Source organism: Zeugodacus cucurbitae, chromosome 5 (assembly GCF_028554725.1).
Source record: "Zeugodacus cucurbitae isolate PBARC_wt_2022May chromosome 5, idZeuCucr1.2, whole genome shotgun sequence".
Lineage (NCBI taxonomy): Eukaryota > Metazoa > Arthropoda > Insecta > Diptera > Tephritidae > Zeugodacus > Zeugodacus cucurbitae.
The window spans coordinates 18,038,827-18,059,198 of NC_071670.1; the positions used below are offsets into that span (position 1 = coordinate 18,038,827).

The 20,372-nt window shown below is 32.1% G+C and overlaps 1 protein-coding gene across 5 annotated transcripts in view; it reads left to right on the forward strand.

Annotated features, from left to right (window-relative positions):
* The first annotated feature begins 4,771 nt into the window (after positions 1-4,771).
* Positions 4,772-20,372, forward strand: part of LOC105218069 (O-acyltransferase like protein) — a 35,241-nt gene continuing 19,640 nt past the window's right edge. For 2 of the 5 annotated variants that reach the window (XM_054230708.1, XM_054230711.1), the window contains exons 1-2: positions 4,790-4,950; positions 7,501-8,113. In XM_054230708.1, coding sequence (XP_054086683.1) covers positions 7,729-8,113 — 385 coding nt within the window. In that variant the 5' untranslated portion in view covers positions 4,790-4,950; positions 7,501-7,728. Of the gene's footprint in view, positions 4,951-4,996; positions 5,261-7,500; positions 8,114-19,462; positions 19,616-20,372 lie in introns of those variants that run through there. The other 3 variants (XM_054230709.1, XM_054230710.1, XM_054230712.1) reach the window with 3 other exon arrangements.

Consider the following 20,372-nt stretch of genomic DNA (forward strand, 5'->3'; position numbering starts at 1 on the left):
TGTTTGAAAATAAACTTCTTTATACAAGAGAATAGATTACAACGAAACTATATTGAGTAACAAAATACCATCACGCTTACAGTATGCAGCGGGTTTCCATGCGAAATGCTGAAGCGATTAGAATTTTTGTTCCGTTACTGGATATAATATATATATATATATTTGGCGTAGACACCGCTGACGCGATTATAGCCGAATTCCAGGTCACTTTCACTTGGTCTCTCCAACGAAGTGGAGGTCGTCCTCTTCCGCGGCATCCTGCAACGAGTACTGCATCGAACACTTTCAGAGCTGGAGTGTTTTCATCCATTCGCACAACATGACCTAGCCAGCGAATCCTATGTCTTTTTATTCACAGAACTATGTATGTCAATGTCGTCGTAAAAATCGTACAGCTCTTCATTCCATCGTCTGCGGTATTCGCCGATAGCAATGTTCAGAGGATCATAAATCTTCCGTAAAATCTTTCGAAAACCCCAAGAGTCGTCTCATCGGATGTTGTCATCGTCAACGCTTCTGCGTCATACATCACGACGGGAATAATAAGCGACTTGTAGAGTTTGATTTTGGTTAGTCGAGAGAGGACTTTACTCATCAATTGCCTACTCAGTCCAAAGTAGCACCTGTTGGCAAGAGTGATTCTGCGTTGGGTTTTGAGGCTGACATTGTTGGGGTTCTTAACGCTGGTTCCCAAGTAGACGAAACTATCTACGACTTCAAAGCTATGACTGTAAACAGTGACGTGAGAGCCAAGACGCGAGTGCGCTGACTGTTTGTTTGATGACAGGAGATATTTCGTCTTGTCCTCATTCACCATCACCACCATTCACCCATACGCTTCGCTTCCTTATCCAGTTCTTGCTTCCGATGATATCAATATCATCGGCATACGCCAATAACTGTACACTCTTATAGCAGATTGCACCTTCTCTATTTAGCTCTGCAGCTCGTATTATTTTTTCCAGCAATAAATTGAAGAAGTCGCACCATCGCTATTGCTGGTCGTAATTGCTATTCGAATTTCTTCATGGTCGGGTAATGGAACATCTATTCCATCGTCATCGATTGGTGAATCGGGTTCGCCATCTCCTGGTGTTGAACTTTCACTGTCATTCAGCGGGTCGGAGAAGTGTTCCCTTCATAATCCCAGTATGCTCTGGACATCCGTTACCGGATTATCTCCTCGGTCCCTACATGGTAATGTTCCGGTTTGAAAATTTCTGAAAATCACCTCATATTTTCATAAAATTTTCGAGCATTATCCATGTCGGCCAGCGTTTCATACTCACGCATTTCGGTCTCTTTCTTTTTACGTCTGCAAATGCGTCTGGCTTCCCTCTTCAGCTATTGATATCTACCCCACCTAGAACGTGTTGTGGTCGATCGCAACGTTGCGAGGTAGGCAGTCTGTTTTCTCTCCACTGCATAATCGTACCAACTGAATTTTAACTGGACAATAACTCTAGTATAATCCCTTAAGGCAAATGAAGTTATATATTTAAAATTTGTATTAAAAAATATGGATAAGGTAAACAGACACTTCAAAAAGAAGACTTTAAAAACTCTCTGAATTGAAAATATTTTTAATTAAGGTTATGAACTACCTACTAATACATTATTTATAGATATAGAATAGTATCTAATAATAATTATTTCGTTTTCATTTCAATATTTACAACACTTCCTACGACACTTCTACGCATAATATTTAATACATTTTCTGAATGATAAACGACGCTTTTGTAAGTAGCGTTTCCAGTAGATTTATGCATTGTCGCCGAATATTAAAAATGCCGCCTTTGTAACATAATGGCTTCAAATATCATAAACTCTAATACACATAATAATTAAATTCTCTCATGTCATGATTTTGCATAACTCTACAGTTTTAAATGAGCTTCTAACATAACATTGACCTAATCTAATGTTGAGAAGTTTCATAAAATTTACAACAATGCGAATTAGAAAATTCAACACGGAACTAACGACACCGACGCACAAATCATTTACTAAACTCTTATATAAATTTAAAATGGTATACGGAAAACTATATGTAATGCCTTGCAAACATATAGGCGGCAATATATCATTTATGAGGTACTCTCATTACTAAGGATATTAAAAATTAATAAATATTTATATAATAAATGAGCGCTCATTTAGAAACATTCATGAATATGGAGAAGTCAGTGACAAACTTAAGTTAAAACGTTCAAAGTTATATGCAAATACTAATTAGCAACAAATACTTTTCAATTAGTTTTTCGCAGCATATTTAATCACTGTGAAAAGCGTTTACTTTACTCATTACTCCACGTCTGGTAATAAATTATAGTGGCTCAGATGAATAATCAATAAGTTTTCTTCCTGTTAAGATTATTGATAAATACATAATTTTGGACAAAATACTGATTACAGCGAACTTCCAACTTTTTGAAGTAATTTTTTATACTTTTGTAACATGTTGAACAGAGTTCACAAAACGGTTGTTTGTTATACCTAAAACTAAGGCAAAATCCGCATGTCCGTCTGTACGTCCATCTATCTATCTGTTCGTACAATCGAAAATTTGAGCAAATAGATATCTTAAGAAAACTTAGTAAATGTGTTCCATAAGAAAGTTGGTATTGTAAATAGGCGAAATCGAACTATTGTCACGCATACAACATATTTTTAACCGGAAAGCTTTAAAGTTCTATAACTAACTTTTTTTTTAGAATGCTCCGTCCACTAATATGTTCTTTATATAAATCTCCTAAGCTACCAAAGTTATATAAACCAAACAAAAACACTGAATTTTATAGAAAAGATGATAGATAAGATGTGTACTCAGGTTGATATAAAAAATTTAAAATGGTGTATATCTCAGATATGTCTCGACCAATTTTAATATGTCCTCGACGAAATTTTGGGCATAATATTTTCCTGACATCCTGTGTTACGGGTGAAAAATTAATAAAATCGACCTACAACCACGCGTACTTCCCATATAATCTAATCTTGAACCTTGTTTGTTCACTTTATAATATTAAATAAAGTACCATTGAAGATATCGAAATAAAAATTTGGACTAATATTGCATTGGAGGTCATTTAAAACTTGTCGAAATCGGACTATAACTTTTCAGGTTCTCAAATATCGAACATTGAGACTTGAGTGCATGAATATTGTTTAATCGAAAATGTCAGTAAATCTCTCAGATATTCAAAAGAAATTCAGAGGAAATCTTATAATAATATCAATCTGTGCCGAAATAGCTCCCTTATACTAAGTATTAAGTTTTTTAAGCATTCGGTGGCTTTATATCATATATGTATATTGGTTAATATATTAACAAAATGAAGTGATATAAGTATAATAAGGGATATAATGTAGCTTGTTGGCAAAAATAGTTGAAATCGGTCCGGAAATTACCTACAGCTTCCATATACTATATATAATGATCTTCGTTATTCTAATGGGCTTTATATAGAATATATAGTTGAAATAATGTTATCTTATTAAAATTAAATAAAATGCGAGAGTATAAAATGTTTGGTTACACGCAGAGTTAGCATTTCCTTATTTGTTGAATTTCGATTTAACTTTTATTTCAAAAGATGTCTCACCGACGATGAAGATACATTTATTTTTCTTAGCATAATCTATAGGTATAAGGTTGGGAAAAGGTAGCTTGTGGACCATTCTACAAAACAGATTGGTTGCGAGAGCTAATTTTCGCCAAGTATGACATTGTCACGGAACTCAATGGGGAAACAGCATTTCCTTCATTCTGAACCAACAACACTATATAGTCACTGTTGATCCTTTTCCTTTTCCTAGTTTAATTCTAAAAAGATAAAAAAATAAATAAAACTTTTTGCGGGATCAATACTTGGTTCACTTCGTGGGTTAAAAACTAAGACGCAAAATTGTATTTATAACAATGAAAAGTGATACGAAAACTACTAAATAAGACATCATTTGTAGGCTAGTGATCTAAAACGTGTAGGATCCATATGTACTTTTTTAACTTGTTGGAATATCAAATGATTTTTCTCTTTGTCATTCAGGAAATTTACCTCATGCATACATGTCCCTTAATAGTTTGCTATAGAAAAGGAATGCACCAATAACCACCGCCACACCCGCTCTCGCCAGCGCACACGCCCGTCGCGCATTGTTCTGAAAATTTAAACACTGCATTCCAAGCACGATCAAGAACTGATGCTGACGTCTCAGCATATTTAATCGACTGAAAAAAAAAAAACAAAAACAAATAATGCGTAAGACTGCAAACGCGCATACATCACGTTGTCAGCACTACGCTGCCTCAATATCAACGCAATCGCTAACTTGGCGCACAATACGACAACTTAGTCACCGGTTGTGTTGTTAACGGCAAACTGCTAATAAACTGTAGGAATGGCGAAAAAAGTAACGAAAAGTAAAAGCACAAAAAAACAATAACAATAACAATAAGCAGCCGAAAATCGAAACAAAGTTCACTTAAGTACCGTGGCGATTCGCGGCGATCACCAACGCTGATTGCCTTCCCATTAGCAAGTCTACCTTTGACTTTGCGTTAACTGACTTTGTTTGCTTTTTGCATTTGCTTGCGCTTTCGTGTGTTTTTGCATTGGTTTTTGTTTTCAATTTGATTACTTCATTTATTTGCTGCGCTGCCGACTGTGACTTTTGCTGTTCTTCATTTGTCAAAAACGCGGTCGGCGCTAGCGCACGCCGCGCCGCTTAGCTTCGTTCAAAGCGTGTGCAAAGCCGCACAGAAGTTGGCTTAGAGGTGATCGTCACAGCTTGGCCATTCAGTACGATTTGAGCGTTTCGTCTTGTCGGTTGATTTGATTGGAATTCCAGTCAACGACTGTGAACCTGTGAACTGAAGAAGTGTTTGAACTGCAGGTAGAATTATTTGCAGCGCACGCTGAAGACGCTGCATTGGGATGACGTGAAGTGAGTGTCTTTGTGATGTCGTGATCTTTGTGTAGAGTGTAATTTGCACGAGTAAAAGTCAAAATCGTTTAATTTCTGCGATAAGCAAACAAGTAAAAAAAGAACTTTGCCGACAAGTGTAAATTATACAAATGAATAAACAAATATGAAATTCTCTCGACATGCACATATGAGTTTTTAATAAAGTGAACGTTCTTGACATAAAAATATTTGCTTAACAAGCAGTGTTTTTCTATTAATTTCATTTGCAATACTGGTGACAAAGTGCAGCGCCAGCATTCACGCAAATAAATGTGAAACTATAAATTATGTATGATGATTGTATATGAGAAATCAAAAAACTAAAAATTAAAAAAAAAAAAACACAATTGAAGAGCACTTCTTTGAACCAATAGCAATAGAAAAATATTAAATAATACGCACAAATTATTAAAATAAATAAAGTGCTTCTTGAAGTTAAAATAAAAATTATGAACTGATGATGTGCTCCAATAAAAAAAATTTATACACTTTTATTATAAGTAATATTAAACGAGCATAAAAATACAAGCTTTTAATAGATAATTTTAAAAATTGTTTCCATAAAAAAATTAGTAATCAACATATATGTAAATCTAAAAAATAAACCAATTTCTTCTAAATTAAAAAAAAAAAAACAATAAATAAATCTCAATAAACAAATATTTAATAAATAAAAACCACACAATATAACCATAAAAATAATATATAATATATATTTATACTTAATTAAAAAACAACAAAATTCAAATAGTTAAACAATAAGAATAAGCAGTTTTTAAATAACTGAGAAATAAAAAATAAATTAAATTCAATATTTATATTAATAACATTACCAAACGTTTATTGTGTAAAAAATATTTTTTGTAGAAACAATATTCATAAATTTTCAAAAAATCATATAAGTAAAATTTGCAAAATTTTTTGTTTGGTAGAATAAATAGACACAATAAAGTTAGCAAAACAAATTATCTTTTATAGTGAAAAGTTTTTTATAAAAATATTTTCCTTAATAAAAATTTAAAAATTTCAATCCTGAAAGCTAAAATACTTAACAAATTTTTAATAGTTTTTGTCTACAAAAAAAGTTTAATTATGATTTTTAAAGCAAAATTGCTAATTATTTATATCTAATTTAAAAAAATATTTATGTAACTAATAAGTTTGGTATAGGGGGACCTTTATAAAATTACAAATTTATTTTATTGTGCATTTTTAAACGTCGTAGAGATTTTCAAAATCAAAGTTTTAAAAATTCCTTCTCACAATTAAATTCAAATAAATATATAATGAACAATTCCAATAGCATTTAATTAAATTTGTTTGAAATAAAAAAAAGAAAAATTAGAGAATTTTTTTTTTTTAATTTTGAAAGTTAAAAAAATGAATTAAAAGATACTAAATAGGAAATTAGAATACGTAAAAAATAGAATAAAGAAATATTTTGCAAAATCATAACTTTTTAAATATTTTTTTTTAACTCAAAGTAATATTACTACTATTTTTTTTAAATTAAATTAAAAATAAAATTTAAAAATATCAGATAAAGTTTTTTTAAAGGCTTAGTTTTTGAAAAAAAATAGTTTTAATATTTTGGATTTTTTTTTTAATTGAATCATCATTAAATTGTTCGTATACAATATTTCCGAATTAAAAAAACAAAAATTAATTAATAAATTACTAAATAGGATATTAGAAAATCTAAAAAGAACATAATTTAAATACTTTGCAAAATGATAACTTTTTTAACATTTTTTATTACTCATAGTTAAATTACTACTCTTTTTTTAAGAAAAAATAAATGTTAAAAAAATTAGAATGGATTGCAATATATTTCCAAATAAATATATTTTTTAATAATAATAAAAAAATTATGAAGTTATATGAGAATAAAATAAAATAATTCATTAAAATCTAAATTATAATAATAATAAGGAACACAAATAGTTGGTTAAATTAAAATAAGTAATTCGAATAAATACTAAGTAATTCATATAATTAAAATAAATTTAAATTTAATATACCCATATAATTAAGTTAAAACTTAAAAGTAAATTCATGTAATTCTTTAAACTAATTTCATTGAGAAAAATTATGTCTAAACTAAAAAAATAATTAATGATACCTAATATATTAAATAAAAGTTATTTATTATATTTTTATTTATTTATTTCTATATTATTATAATAATTATTATTATTTTTATTTTTGTAATGATTTTTTTTTTTTTATTTTATAGCTTCAGCTTTTTGTTTTTTTTTTTTTATTTTGAGATTTTACTCTTATTAATATTTACACAAATTTACGATCACTGAACCTTTATGAATTTACAACCGTCCGTTAATACGTTGAATAAACATACATATGAGTTACTATAATAGAAATTAAATTAAATTTAAAAATGTATATTTATAGAATAGTCATTAAGTTATCACATATCAGCAGTAAAACAGTCTAGAGGCCTTAATTTAATTTTTTTTTTTTTGAACAATAATAATAACAAAATTCTTATAAACATATTTATACGAAAAGCTTTACAACGAAGTCAACGATTAAACTGAACTGAATATATTACGAATATATAGTGAAAAGAAAAGCGAATTAATTGTGGCACAAAAGTCGCTTCGATATGATGTAATCAAAAAGTCAAAATACATTTAAATCAACCAATTTCCAAAAACTTAAAATAACTCAAACTCAACAAGACAACTTTGTGATTAAAGCAACAACAGTAACAAAAACAATCAAAACAACAAAAGCATGCGTCCGAAAATCGCACCCTACTTTATGGGCGCACACCTGTCGCTGCTGCTCGTGCTGCTCACACTAAACATCAACAGCAATACCGCCGAAACGGCTAATCCGACTTGTTCGCTGAAGGACAATTGCAATTTGAATGACAACTTCCTGTCAGCTACCGGCGAGACAGGCGAAAAGGCGGCGAGTAAATTGGAAAATAAAATCGCCTCCATTTTCGAGGATAAAGTGAATTACAGTCTAAAATTATTCGCCGATGAAGATGTCATTGAGTACAATGCGCTCGAAAGTAATTTAACGGAACGCGCACATCTGGCAACACCAACAACGGCGAACTTTACTCTGCGACAATTGCAGGATGCCGCCGATGTGGAGGAGGATGAGCGAGGTGAGTGGGGTTGGGCGGGAGATAATTTATTCAACACGGCGACTGATAAGTTGTTAGATAACAGCCATGTTGTTGTAGTTGTTTTACTAGTTTTTTTTTTTCAAATGTAAAAAATAATTGATTACGCAAATGACAACTGCGCAGGCGCAGCAGCTGTCGACCTTCATTAAAAATTTGTTGTTGATTTTATTTATTTCAACCCAAACTTATACAAATCAGGCGTTACGTGCCACTATTACATACTTAGATATATAGCTGTTTGCTTTTTTCCCCTTTCGACTTTCATATATAAGAGTGCAAATATTGGCCTTTTTTTCTCTTTACTTTCCACTCTTGTATTTTTGCAAAATCACCTTATCAATTTTATTGTTTTTGTTGTAGACCTAAACCTTAATAACGAATTCTCAAGTGCGCGTTGCGCTTAGCCAAATATTTGTCGGCATACATACATCCATACGTATACATATGCATATATATACCAACAAGTATGTGTATGAGTGTCTGAACGCCTGTACGTGCACAGTTTTGAATTGAAAATAATGTTTAAAATTTCTTCGCACATAAAATTTCGACATCGCAACTGACCGTTGCGGCCAAACCAATTGCCAAACCGAAAAAAATGTATATATATTTTAAAACAATAACAACAACAGTAAAAAGTAGGTAGAGAAAAAACCCAAAAAATTTTTATTTTTAATTGTAAACTTCAAACACGTCTGCAAGCGCAAAAATTATTTACCGCTCCAGACATATATTTACCAAATTGCCATGCGGCTGCGCGGTACGCGGTACGCAAACGGTTACAAGGCGGTTAAAAGTATTTTTCATGTGCTTTATATAAACAAATCTATGTAAATACCCAGATATATTGACACTTTTATTGAAGCCGGCGCTGCAAAAATAATATATTTGCTAATTTTTGAAAAAATAAGTAAAGTACATAGTAACTCAAAAACTATCAAATTTCAAAATTTGAAAATTATATTCGCACGGGATGTAAAGATCCAAAGGAAGAAGCATAAAATAAATAATAAGCTCAAGATGAAGATAAAGATAATAAGAATAAGTAAGGAAAGGCTAAGTTCGGTATACGGTATAATATACGGTATAAAGTCCAAAACGAAAATCATCATATATGGTATATATGCCGAGGTAATTCCTGAGCCGATTAAACTAATTTTCATCACCAACATACATTATATCTAAGATTATATGCTCATTTAATTTGGCTAAGAAATTTTATAGATTACCCGATTTATAAGCTATTAAGCCCATCGTATTTTTGAAAATCCTATAATTAGCTATACGAGAGCTCGGGGAAGTTATGACCCGATTTTAACCATATCTGATATAGAGACACACTATTAGAAGAAAAAGATTTCCTCTGAATTAAATTAAGATATCTAAGAAATTTACCGATAGTTTCGGCGAAAAATTACCATAAGGCACTGAGTTCTCCAAATTCGATATCCGGGGCTTTGAAAAGTTATAGTCCGATTTCGACAATTTTTTCACAAGTGATGCCACGGATCATATACAGTATTTATGTAAACTTTTATTTCGCTATCTTCATTGGTTCCTAATGTATATCTTATAAAGTGAAGGAATCAGATGGAATTCAAAATTGAGTTATATGGGAAGTTGTCGTAGTTGTGAACCAATTTAATCCATTTTCCATATATACCGAATTTCATTGAAATCTGTCGAGTAGTTCCTGTGATATGGTTCTTGACCCATAAGTGGGCGACGCCACGCCCATTTTCCATTTTGTAAAAAAATCTGAGTGCAGCTTCCATCTGTCATTTCTTATGTGAAATTAAGTGTTTCTGACGTTTTTCGTTAGTTAGTTAACCCACTCTTAGTAATTTTCAACCTAACCTTTGTATGACAAAGGTTTGGTTTATATAGCTTTATTGGTTTGCGAGATATATACAAAAAAAACTATTTGGGGGCGAGCCCACGCCCACTTCCCCAAAAACATTACATCCAAGTATGCCCCTTCATAGTGCGATCCTTCATACCAAATTTTTGGTCCGATTTTGCCCATTTTCGAATGCAACCTTCCTATGGTGCCAAGAAATAAGTGTGCCAAGTTTCATCAAGATATCTTAATTTTTACTCAAGTTACAGCTTGCACAGACGGACGGACGGACAGACAGACATTCGGATTTTGACTCGCTGGTATATATAACCCTATATCTAACTCGTTTAGTTTTGGGTGTTACAAACAACCGTTGTGTGAACAAAACTGTAATACTCTCTTAGCAACTTAAGAGAGTATATAAATAAATAAATGAGCTTTTCCTTGACTATAAATACCTCTTGAACAGTTTCGTGACCACCTCCTCCATTAATTAATGCAGTTAATTTAAGGGCAGTTCTTTGGTCGAATAAAATTCGGGGCAATTCCAGTATCTTAGAACCGCCTATTAAGGGAAATTTTGTTCTCTAAAAAACAGTTGTTCTTGTTATTCTATACTTTGATTAGTTTAGAATATGCCATGGAAAGCGATATGTTAATTAAAAAAATTGGTATTTAAGTAATGAAAAATTTAAGTAGTAAAGAATTAAATCTCTTCCACAAATGTTGCATAGATATTCTAAACTAATAAAAATAAATATTAAGAATAAAAGTTTCAAAGTCAGAAGTTCTCAACTCTTTTAATGGTAATAAATATAATTACGCTGTGTGTTGTAAATAAATGGGATCAGAAAACTTTAAAATTTTTTCATTGTATATAATTTTATTAAATTATAATTTATTTTTTTTACATTTATTTATTGACTCTTTGTTGATATTCAGCACCGCCTCATAGCGATGACATACTCAAAGTTGGTATGCCTTATTTGCATATTTGTAATATTCACAAGCGTATTTGTGCATGAGCATAGAGTTAAATATATATTTATGCTAATTTAGTTGGCGAACACTTTATTGTTGGATTCAGCATAAAATCTGGTTTGAAACTCGTAAATTTTATTACTTTACTATTTTCGAAACATATTTTTCGCCTACAAAAATGCGTATGAGACACTTGAATAGGCCAAAAACCGGCCACTTTACAATGATAAAATATTTTAATATACAAATTAATAAATAATTTTTAGTTCTGCTTTAAGATCAGGATTTTTTTTTAATCTTTTGGCATTAGTATTAATAAGGGTGTAATTTTATTTCAACAATAGTTTTGTATTAATTGTTTGCCGATTATAATTTTCAAACTACCAAATACCTAGTTTGTATTTCCGTATCTGTCAATTAGCATTGGTATCTGTCACGAATTAATGTCAATTGCAAACCAAAACAGTAACAAAATAAAGTTGTCGTAATCTCTAATTTTATAATCCATATAACATATGATCGAGACTTAAAGCTGAAGACGTGAAATGTCTCCACACTGTCTTCAGTAAACCTTACATTTGAGCACACCTAGCGACATATATTCAATCCTATATCATACATATCTATGTATATAAAGCTAAAGGTGTCCGTTAATAGCTTCTAACTATTTAGAAAATAACTTCAAAAAATTATAAGTGTGTCATGAACATAAATAAACTGTTAAGTGCTACAAAAACGTTAATCGACAAAAACATTAATCTCATAATGGTGTAAGAATATAGTCGTAATTTTATTCATATACATACATACATATATGAATATGTCTGTCAAAGCCGAACTCTACAGACCGTTGAAGAACCTTTGCTTTGTTTCGTCCTCCGTAGTTTTAGAGTTTAAATTAAGAAATTACCAAAAAAAATTAATTGTCAATTGCGTTAAAAAACTAACGTTTTCTTTCAAAATACATATAACTGGAATACATACTGGAAGCTTTTAAAGATACCTTTATGAAAGAGATCGACAATGCACCCAAAAAGTATTCATCTATAAAACAGTAAATTTGTACAAAGTTGAAAAAAATTCTTAAAACGAAAGACATAAACTATTAAATAATTTTTATACTCTCGCAACAAAAGTTGCTAAAGAGAGTATTATAGTTTTGTTCACATAACGGTTGTTTGTAAGTCATAAAACTAAACGAGTTAGATATAGGGTTATATATATCAAAATGATCAGGGTGACGAGACGAGTCAAAATCCGAATGTCTGTCTGTCCGTCCGTCCGTCCTTCCGTTCGTCTGTCCGTGCAACGGATAACTTGAGTAAAAATTGAGATATCTTAACGAAACTTGGAACACGTATTCCTTGGCACCCTGAGGAGGTTGCTTTGGGCAAGATCGGACCATTGCCACGCCCACAAAATGGCGAAAACCAAAAACTTATAAAGTGTCATAACTAAGCCATAAATAAAGTTATGAAAATAAAATTTGGAGCATAGGATCGTATTAGGGAGGGGCATATTTGGATGTAATTTTTTTGGAAAAGTAGGCGTTACCCCGCCCTCAAATAATTTTTTGTATATAACTCGCAAACCAATAAAGCCATATAAACCAAACTTTCTGCAGTCGTGTCTTTCAGCCGTTTTCATATACAGTCCAAAAATTAAAGAAATCGGATAATAACCACGCCCACCTCCCTTACAAAGGTTAGGTTGAAAATGACTAAAAGTGGGTTAACTCACTAAAGGGAAACGTCAGAAACATTAAATTTTACATCAGAAATAGCAGAAGGAAGCTGCACTCAGATTTTTTTCAAAATGAAAAATGGGCGTCGCACTCCCACTTATGGGTCAAAAACCATATCTCAGGAACTACTCGACCGATTTCAATGAAATTCGGTATATAATATTTTCTTGACACCCTGATGACACACACATGTGAAAAATGGATGAAATCGGTTCATAACCACGACAACTTCCCATATAACTCAATTTTGAATTCCATCTGATTCCTTCACTTTATAATGCATACATAAGGAACCAATGAAGATAGCGGAATAAAACTTTACACAAATAGTACATATCATCTCTGCCTTCACTTGAGAAAAAATTGTCGAAAACGGACTATAACTTTTCAAGACCCCAGATATCGGGTGTTGAACTCAGCGCCTAAGGGTAAATTTTTACCGAAAATATTGGTAAATTTCTTAGATAATTTAATGTAATTCAGAGTAAATTGTTTTCTTCTAATAGTGTGTCTCTGTTCCAAAAATTATTAAAATCGGATAATAACATCTCCTAGCTCCCACGTACCTAATTATAGGTTTTTCAAAAATACGGTGGGCTTTAATCTACATATATGTATTGGTTAAAATGTGAGATACTATATCTTTGCGAAATTAAGTGCGTGTATAGTTTTGGATATAGTGTACCTAGCTGGTGAAAATGAATGAAATCGGTTCAGGAATTACCTCAGCCCTCATGCACTATATAGGACGATTTTCGTTATTCTATTAAACTTTGTGCCGAATTTATAGGTAAATTTGGGTGTTATCTTATTAAAATTTCTTCAATAAATTGCGAGAGTATAAAATGTTCGGTTGCACCCGAACTTAGCCTTTCCTTACTTGTTAAGTTTAAATTTTCCACAGATATAGAATATTCTGAATGTTGGAAAAACCAATGTAGTTAACTATCTATAACAAACTATTCACAAACTTACAGTCGACAAATCGGTTCAAAATAAAGATCAAAAAAAGATTGGAATTGGATGAAAGTTCTACCATCTAAGTCTATTAATTGATAAAGATAGTGTAAAACATAACAATTGTCTTCTCGTAGGACGTCAAAACATAAAATATAACAGTTGTTTGTGAGAGAAGAAAGTTAGTTGACGCTATGTAATTTCATTCATCTTTTGTGTGTCGTAATACTCATACCGATTCATTCAATATTCTCTGCAATGACGAATTGAAATTTACAAGTCATTCCCTTATAATTAATCATAATGAATAATTAAGAGTTCATTGGCTAATAAAGTAATTAATGCTTTCGAATAGCTCAGCGTCACATAGCAGGAATTAAATAACGTTTAATATATCGCTAACCTAATGAAAGGTTAAGTGACACATTAACTGCCATTACAGTAGGTGATAATCATATTCAATATGGGTGGGATTCAGCCATAAGCTGGCTAATAACAGGTTTTACAGTGTTTTGTTCTCTAATAAGCAATTAGTTATTAATTACCACATTATAATTTGTTAGCACTGTCAGCACCTCTAAATAGGTTAGGAATTGCTACTCAAGCCAATTTCTCATTCTTATTTCATTCTAAAAATGACTAGACAGGATTTTTGTTTACAAACGCGTGCATGTACCTGTCACACGTCCGCATTTTCGCTTTCATTCAGTTCTTGAAAATCAGTTTATTATTTTTTGCACTTTTGCCGCATCATTGTGTGAATCTCCAGTCAATTATTTCGTTATTAATATTAAGTAAACACTTTTTTATTTGTTTGCTTCTATAATTAAACTGAACTTTACTCCACAATGTTTTCATTTTTTATAGCTTTTTTTTAATAGCTTGACAGATTGGAAAAGAAAACATTCAATTGAAAACTTTAGACTGCGAAAGAGAAAGGTGAAGAATATACACAAACTCGTTAATATAAAATATTTAGTATTAATATTAGCTGTCGTAGATAAAACTTAGAATGTGGCTAATCAAACCAGTAACTGTTATAAAACAGTTATAACGGTATAATGACTGTATAGAATAGCATTCAGTATCTCTATCCAGATTTTTTAGAAGAGAACAGAGCTCAAACTTACCGAACAGAGCAGTTGCGAATCGAAGACAGCTGCTTACTTCGTTTAAGTAATCAACTGTTAACATATTCATTAATTTATCTGGTAAAAAATAAATATCAAAACTGCGTAAGACGAGTAAGACAGTTTCAAAAATCCCCTAAGCCTTTTATTTTCGATAATCTTTAAGTAACTGTCTAATACCCCTGGCAGACGGCGGCGTTAATTCGGATTAACTGCTTTAATCGGGGTTTATTCGAGAGTTATCTCAGTTAACTCCGTTTGCTAACTCCCATTTAATCCTCAAAATTTTAGAGAGTTAGTGTGACTTCGTGGCATTTTCGTTGGCAACATTGTTAAACATGGCCGCTTTTAACCTATTGTTAATGAAAATATGCAATACTGACAGCTGTTTTTCAATTAAATGTAAACAAAAACATAAAAAATAACTAATTTTATCTAAAATAGAAGTTCTAATAAATACTCGCTTCCCTGCCGTCTGTCACCTACAAATTTGGAACTGATTAAAAGCGCAGTTAATCGGGGTTAACTCTGCCGTCTGTCTAGGCTATAATTCTCTATATTCTAAGAAGCTCAACAATGACTTGCAATATCTAAATAATATGTATAAGAATGATTATTGATTTAAAAAACTACAATTTGCCTGCATTTCTCGACTACTCAAAAAGTAAACAACAAACAAAACAAAATAACAATCAGCAGCTAATAGACACGCGAATACTCCTGGCCGTGTAAGCTAATATGTATTTATAAAACAATCTATAATATAAACGCGTATGTTCATAATATTTTAGTAGCAAAAAAGGTGTGAAAATGTGAAGGTGGCAGCTCATAACATCCATAATATGTTTGCATATATATAAACATAAACGAAAATTTAACAAACACTAAAGGAAAATACCAAGAAGAACCATAGTTTGTTTGTTTAATTATTTTTTAGCATTATTAAATAATTTGATAAAATATTTCAAATGTTTTGACAGCCATGTCCTTGAACTCAGTGTCTAAAAATTGTATCTTTATTTTCTGAAGCATGCAGTCAATAGTATCTATATGAAAAATTTAGTTAGAAGCTTGTTAAAAATCTTGGATGTTTAATACAGTAGCTTCCTTATATAGGGTGCTTTTAAAGTTTGAAATTCCCTAGATCTGTCAAATCAGCTGACAAAGTAAGCATAAGTGTTTGACATTTATATCAGAAAACTTTCAGAAAAGTAAGCGCTACAAGACAATAAAAGTTCTATACTGATCTGTAGGGCATATTCAGAGACACATATGGAAATAATTGTACACAACTTGGCCGACAGAAGGATCTTCGTTCCAATATGCCGAAAATTTAGACCAAAAATCAATGTCCAAAAATTTTCGATCCGATAAATCCAAAATATTGACAACTTCATAAATGTTTCTATGTTTTATATTTATCAGTCATTAAGCGATCTAAAATGAAAAATATTTAACATTATTTAAAAAAAAATTAATATTTTCTAGCACTGCCTACTGTATATAATAAATAAATCCGAGCAAATATTTTTCAAATTCGCAAAAAAATACGTAAAAATGGGCAAACAAGCAACATTAGTTAATATACAACTGCAATTTGCAATTCATTAGCGCAATATCAAATGCGTGACTATGCAGTTATGAAGCAGGCAATTCTACAATTTATGCAATATATTGCGTAATCATAAACTATTTTCGAGTCAAAACAACAGATTATATATATATATATATATTTGGCGTAGAAACCGCTTTAAGCGATTATAGCCGAATCCACCAGAGCGCGCCACTCGTTCCTCCTTTTTGCTTTCTGGCGCCAACTGGAAACACCAAGTGAAGCCAGGTCAATTTGCACTTGGTCTTTCCACCGGAGTGGAGGTCGTCCTCTTCCGCGGCTTCCTCCAGCGGGTACTGCATCGAACACTTTCAGAGCTGGAGTATTTTCATCCAATCGTACAACATGACCTAGCCAGCGTAGCCGCTGTCTTTTTATTCGCTGAACTATGTCAATGTCGTCGTATAAATCGTACAACTCATCGTTCCATCGTCTGCGGTATTCGCCGTTGCCAATGTTCAGAGCACCATAAATCTTACGCAAAACCTTTCTCTCGAAAACCCCAAGAGTTGTCTCATCGGATGTTGTCATCGTCCACGCTTCGGCGCCATACATCAGGACAGGAATAATGAGCGACTTGTAGAGTTTGATTTTTGTTCGTCGAGAGAGGACCTTACTTTGCAATTGCCTACTCAGTCCAAAGTAACACCTGTTGGCAAGAGTGATTCTGCGTTGGATTTCAAGGCTTACATTGTTGGTGTTGTTAACGCTGGTTCCCAAGTAGACGAAACTATCTACTACTTCAAAGGTATGACTGTCAACAGTGACGTGGGAGCCAAGATGCGAGTGCGCTGACTGTTTGTTTGATGACAGGAGATATTTCGTCTTGTCCTCATTTACCACCAGACCCATACGCTTCGCTTCTTTATCTAGTCTGGAAAAAGCAGAACAAACGGCGCGGTTGTTGCTTCCGATGATATCAATATCATCGGCATACGCCAGCAGCTGTACACTCTTGTAGAAGATTGTACCTTCTCTCTCTTCCGAGGCTCTGATTGTTTTTTCATTGGGGAGGTTTTTTTTAAGTGGTGGGTCCCAAACCCTACGCACAACCGCAGAAGCGGGCTTCGCCTTCTCACTTTAGCTCGCCTTCAAACGGATGTCTGTTGGCTAGCCAGGGGATACTTGGTCTAAAACCGCATATGTCGTGAGCTGCTTGAGTCATATCTAAAAAAAACGTTCCTGACCACTCCCAATTGAATGGCAATCAGAAACTTTCCTCACTTGCGTGAACTTCTACATATGACCCCATCCACCTTATTACTTATTACACTATACGGCAAAATTGACTTTTTTCTGGGTAAAGGACGAAACTATTTTTTTCGGGAGATTGAGATATGAGTAAAAAAAGTACATTCTCCGATTTTCAAAGTTCGCCTCCAAAATCGAGATATTTAATTTCGAAGTTCGAAAAAGGGATTTTTTAAATACTTATTATTAATTATAGGATATAGTTACTAAACCCTCCAAAATATGGAAATAATCTAAATTTTTTCCTAATTTAATGGTGTAATCAAGCAAGCGATGAAGTAAACTTAAACTAATGTAACTGAATCAGAAGTTACATGGAGATGTATCGTTGAAGTACTTAGGGGACTACAGACTTAGTCTAAAGGGTTTATGGTGAATGTTTTTTATAACAGTGTTCTCATCAGTAGTTATCTTTTCAGAGCTTTCTGACGCCCTCGGATCGGCATTAGTGCATAAACGAAGAACATTAGCTCTCTTTCTTAACCTCACGGTGGTATAACCATTATTCAACTTAACCTAAAAGTGAATTTAAAGATTTTAACAATATTAATTTGCCAAAAATGTTCCTATATATAGCATACATGTGTGCAAAATTAAGTATATTTCTCAGTTTTCAACATTACAATGACCTCTTTCTGCTGTCTTGTCTTTACTTGTTTCTATGTTTTTTTTGTGTTTTCTGCATTGCAAAAGAATCAACAACGATTGGCGCATTCATATGCTTATAATTACTGTTTAACATTTACCAACAAATATTTGATCCACTCAAATGCTTGGCAGCGTTTAATGAGACATGCCGGCAACGCGAAGAACGGCAAAACAAGTCTAGGGGGATTTCACAAATTTTAAAAGCATTCAACACACGTAACATTCGTCGGATATATGTTGAAGTATATATATATGTGCCTATAAGTGCATGAAATTTCATTAAAAAGATATTTTTTGTATGACCACATTGATATATCTTCATTTGCCGAAAGTCATAAAAATAATTATTGTTTTTTGGTGTCAAATGTGATCTCAATATTCAATATTTTACTACTAGGACCCTTAAGATAGCTTAAATATCTGTTTTTTAGGAATTACCGTTCATAAATTTAGAAATCATTCGTTCTTTGTAAGTAATTAAATTAAATGTGATTTTGAGTTTGCATTCCCTCACTTCCTTAGTTTAAGGCCCTTTTTTACTCTAGTGTAAATGGAATTAATGGAATTAATGCAATCAATTGTCGATTTCGCTCTTTTCCAGCCTTTGAGGGAAGTTGGGATTCGTATGGCTCAGATTTTTGTCAAAAATCTACTGAAAGCAGAACACCAGAATGTAAATTACTGCGAGAACCTTAATCCTTAATTTACAACAAATGTGTGAAGTCGTAAAATTAAGCACTTCTCTTTTACAGTATTTTCTCACATTCCGTTTTAAACCCTCCAATCCAATCCCCTCCTTTTTCTTTTTCAATCACGCCTGCAGTTTTTAATAAACAACTTTATAATGCAAAAAATTACATTTGTCAAAATGTGAAAATTTATTGAAGCAACTTTTCGGTGTCAGCTCTTATGAGTAAACAGCGTAATTTATGTTGATTTATCGCATTTGTTTTCTTGCGGTTTTGTTCTCAACGGTTCAATCTGCCGCTATGCCCAATAACTCATGATTATCATAACAATGAAGATTGTATGATAAGAGAAGACGTCTCCTAAGTGCTTAAAAAGATTTGCATGTTTGCAAAAAAGTACCGTCAAAACTGTTGGGAGGAGTTGCAATAAAAAAGACTCGCTTAAATGTGAAAGAACCCACAACAACGAACAAGTGACAAGACAACTACGGATTGATAGTTGAAAAATTAAATGCTAATTAATTATAAGCATGTTTTATTCGTAGTCTATTTGCAAAAATTTTATTACACATGGATTTTATTCATGTCTTCAAATTGTGAATTGGTGCTCCGAAGTGAAGTAATAAAAGGTGTTTTTAATTAAATAATTAACATAAACTGCGCCGGGATCCAAAGTGGTTTGTGGCAAATAAAAATTGAAATAAAAAAGTTTTAAAAAGAATAATCTGATTTTAAACCGGTCGAAAAGTAAACATGTTTATGATTTGGATATTTCAGAATTAAATGTACATCACACTTAGTTGATCCACTCGTACTTTGTATCTTTCTAAATCGCTTTATTAGATTTTTTTCAAAAGAAGCGTTTACTTATAATAATAATAGTTATGATTACATAGAGAAACTTTATAAACATTTCGGCTATTGTTAATTTATAAGGAAAATGACATAATTGACTCAATTAAGAAGCTGTCTGACACTATTTTCGACCACGGAAAAAATTATCCTTTCAATAATTATAAATATTAATAATAATAAAAACTTCCAAACTAAGCCTTAGGCCGGTCATTTAGTGGACTTAGTGTATCGTTAAGCAAATCTGAAAGAAGACATGGGACAAGTTTGATTGATTACAAGATTAAACAAGAGGTTATTTTCCCCAATTTATTCTTCAAAGCAGCTTCCGAATCCGGATTTTAAAAACGTATCAATGTTGCCTGTAGATAACAGTTACTTTTTTTGATATGAGCTATGCACGTGTTCATTCAGTAAGAGTTCTCCGCAGAGAGAAATTGACAAAAATCGTTTCGCGAAAAAAGTTATACAAAGGTTATACAAAAAGTGTTCAAAAACATTAAAATATTTGTTTTATTTTAAAACAAAGTGAAC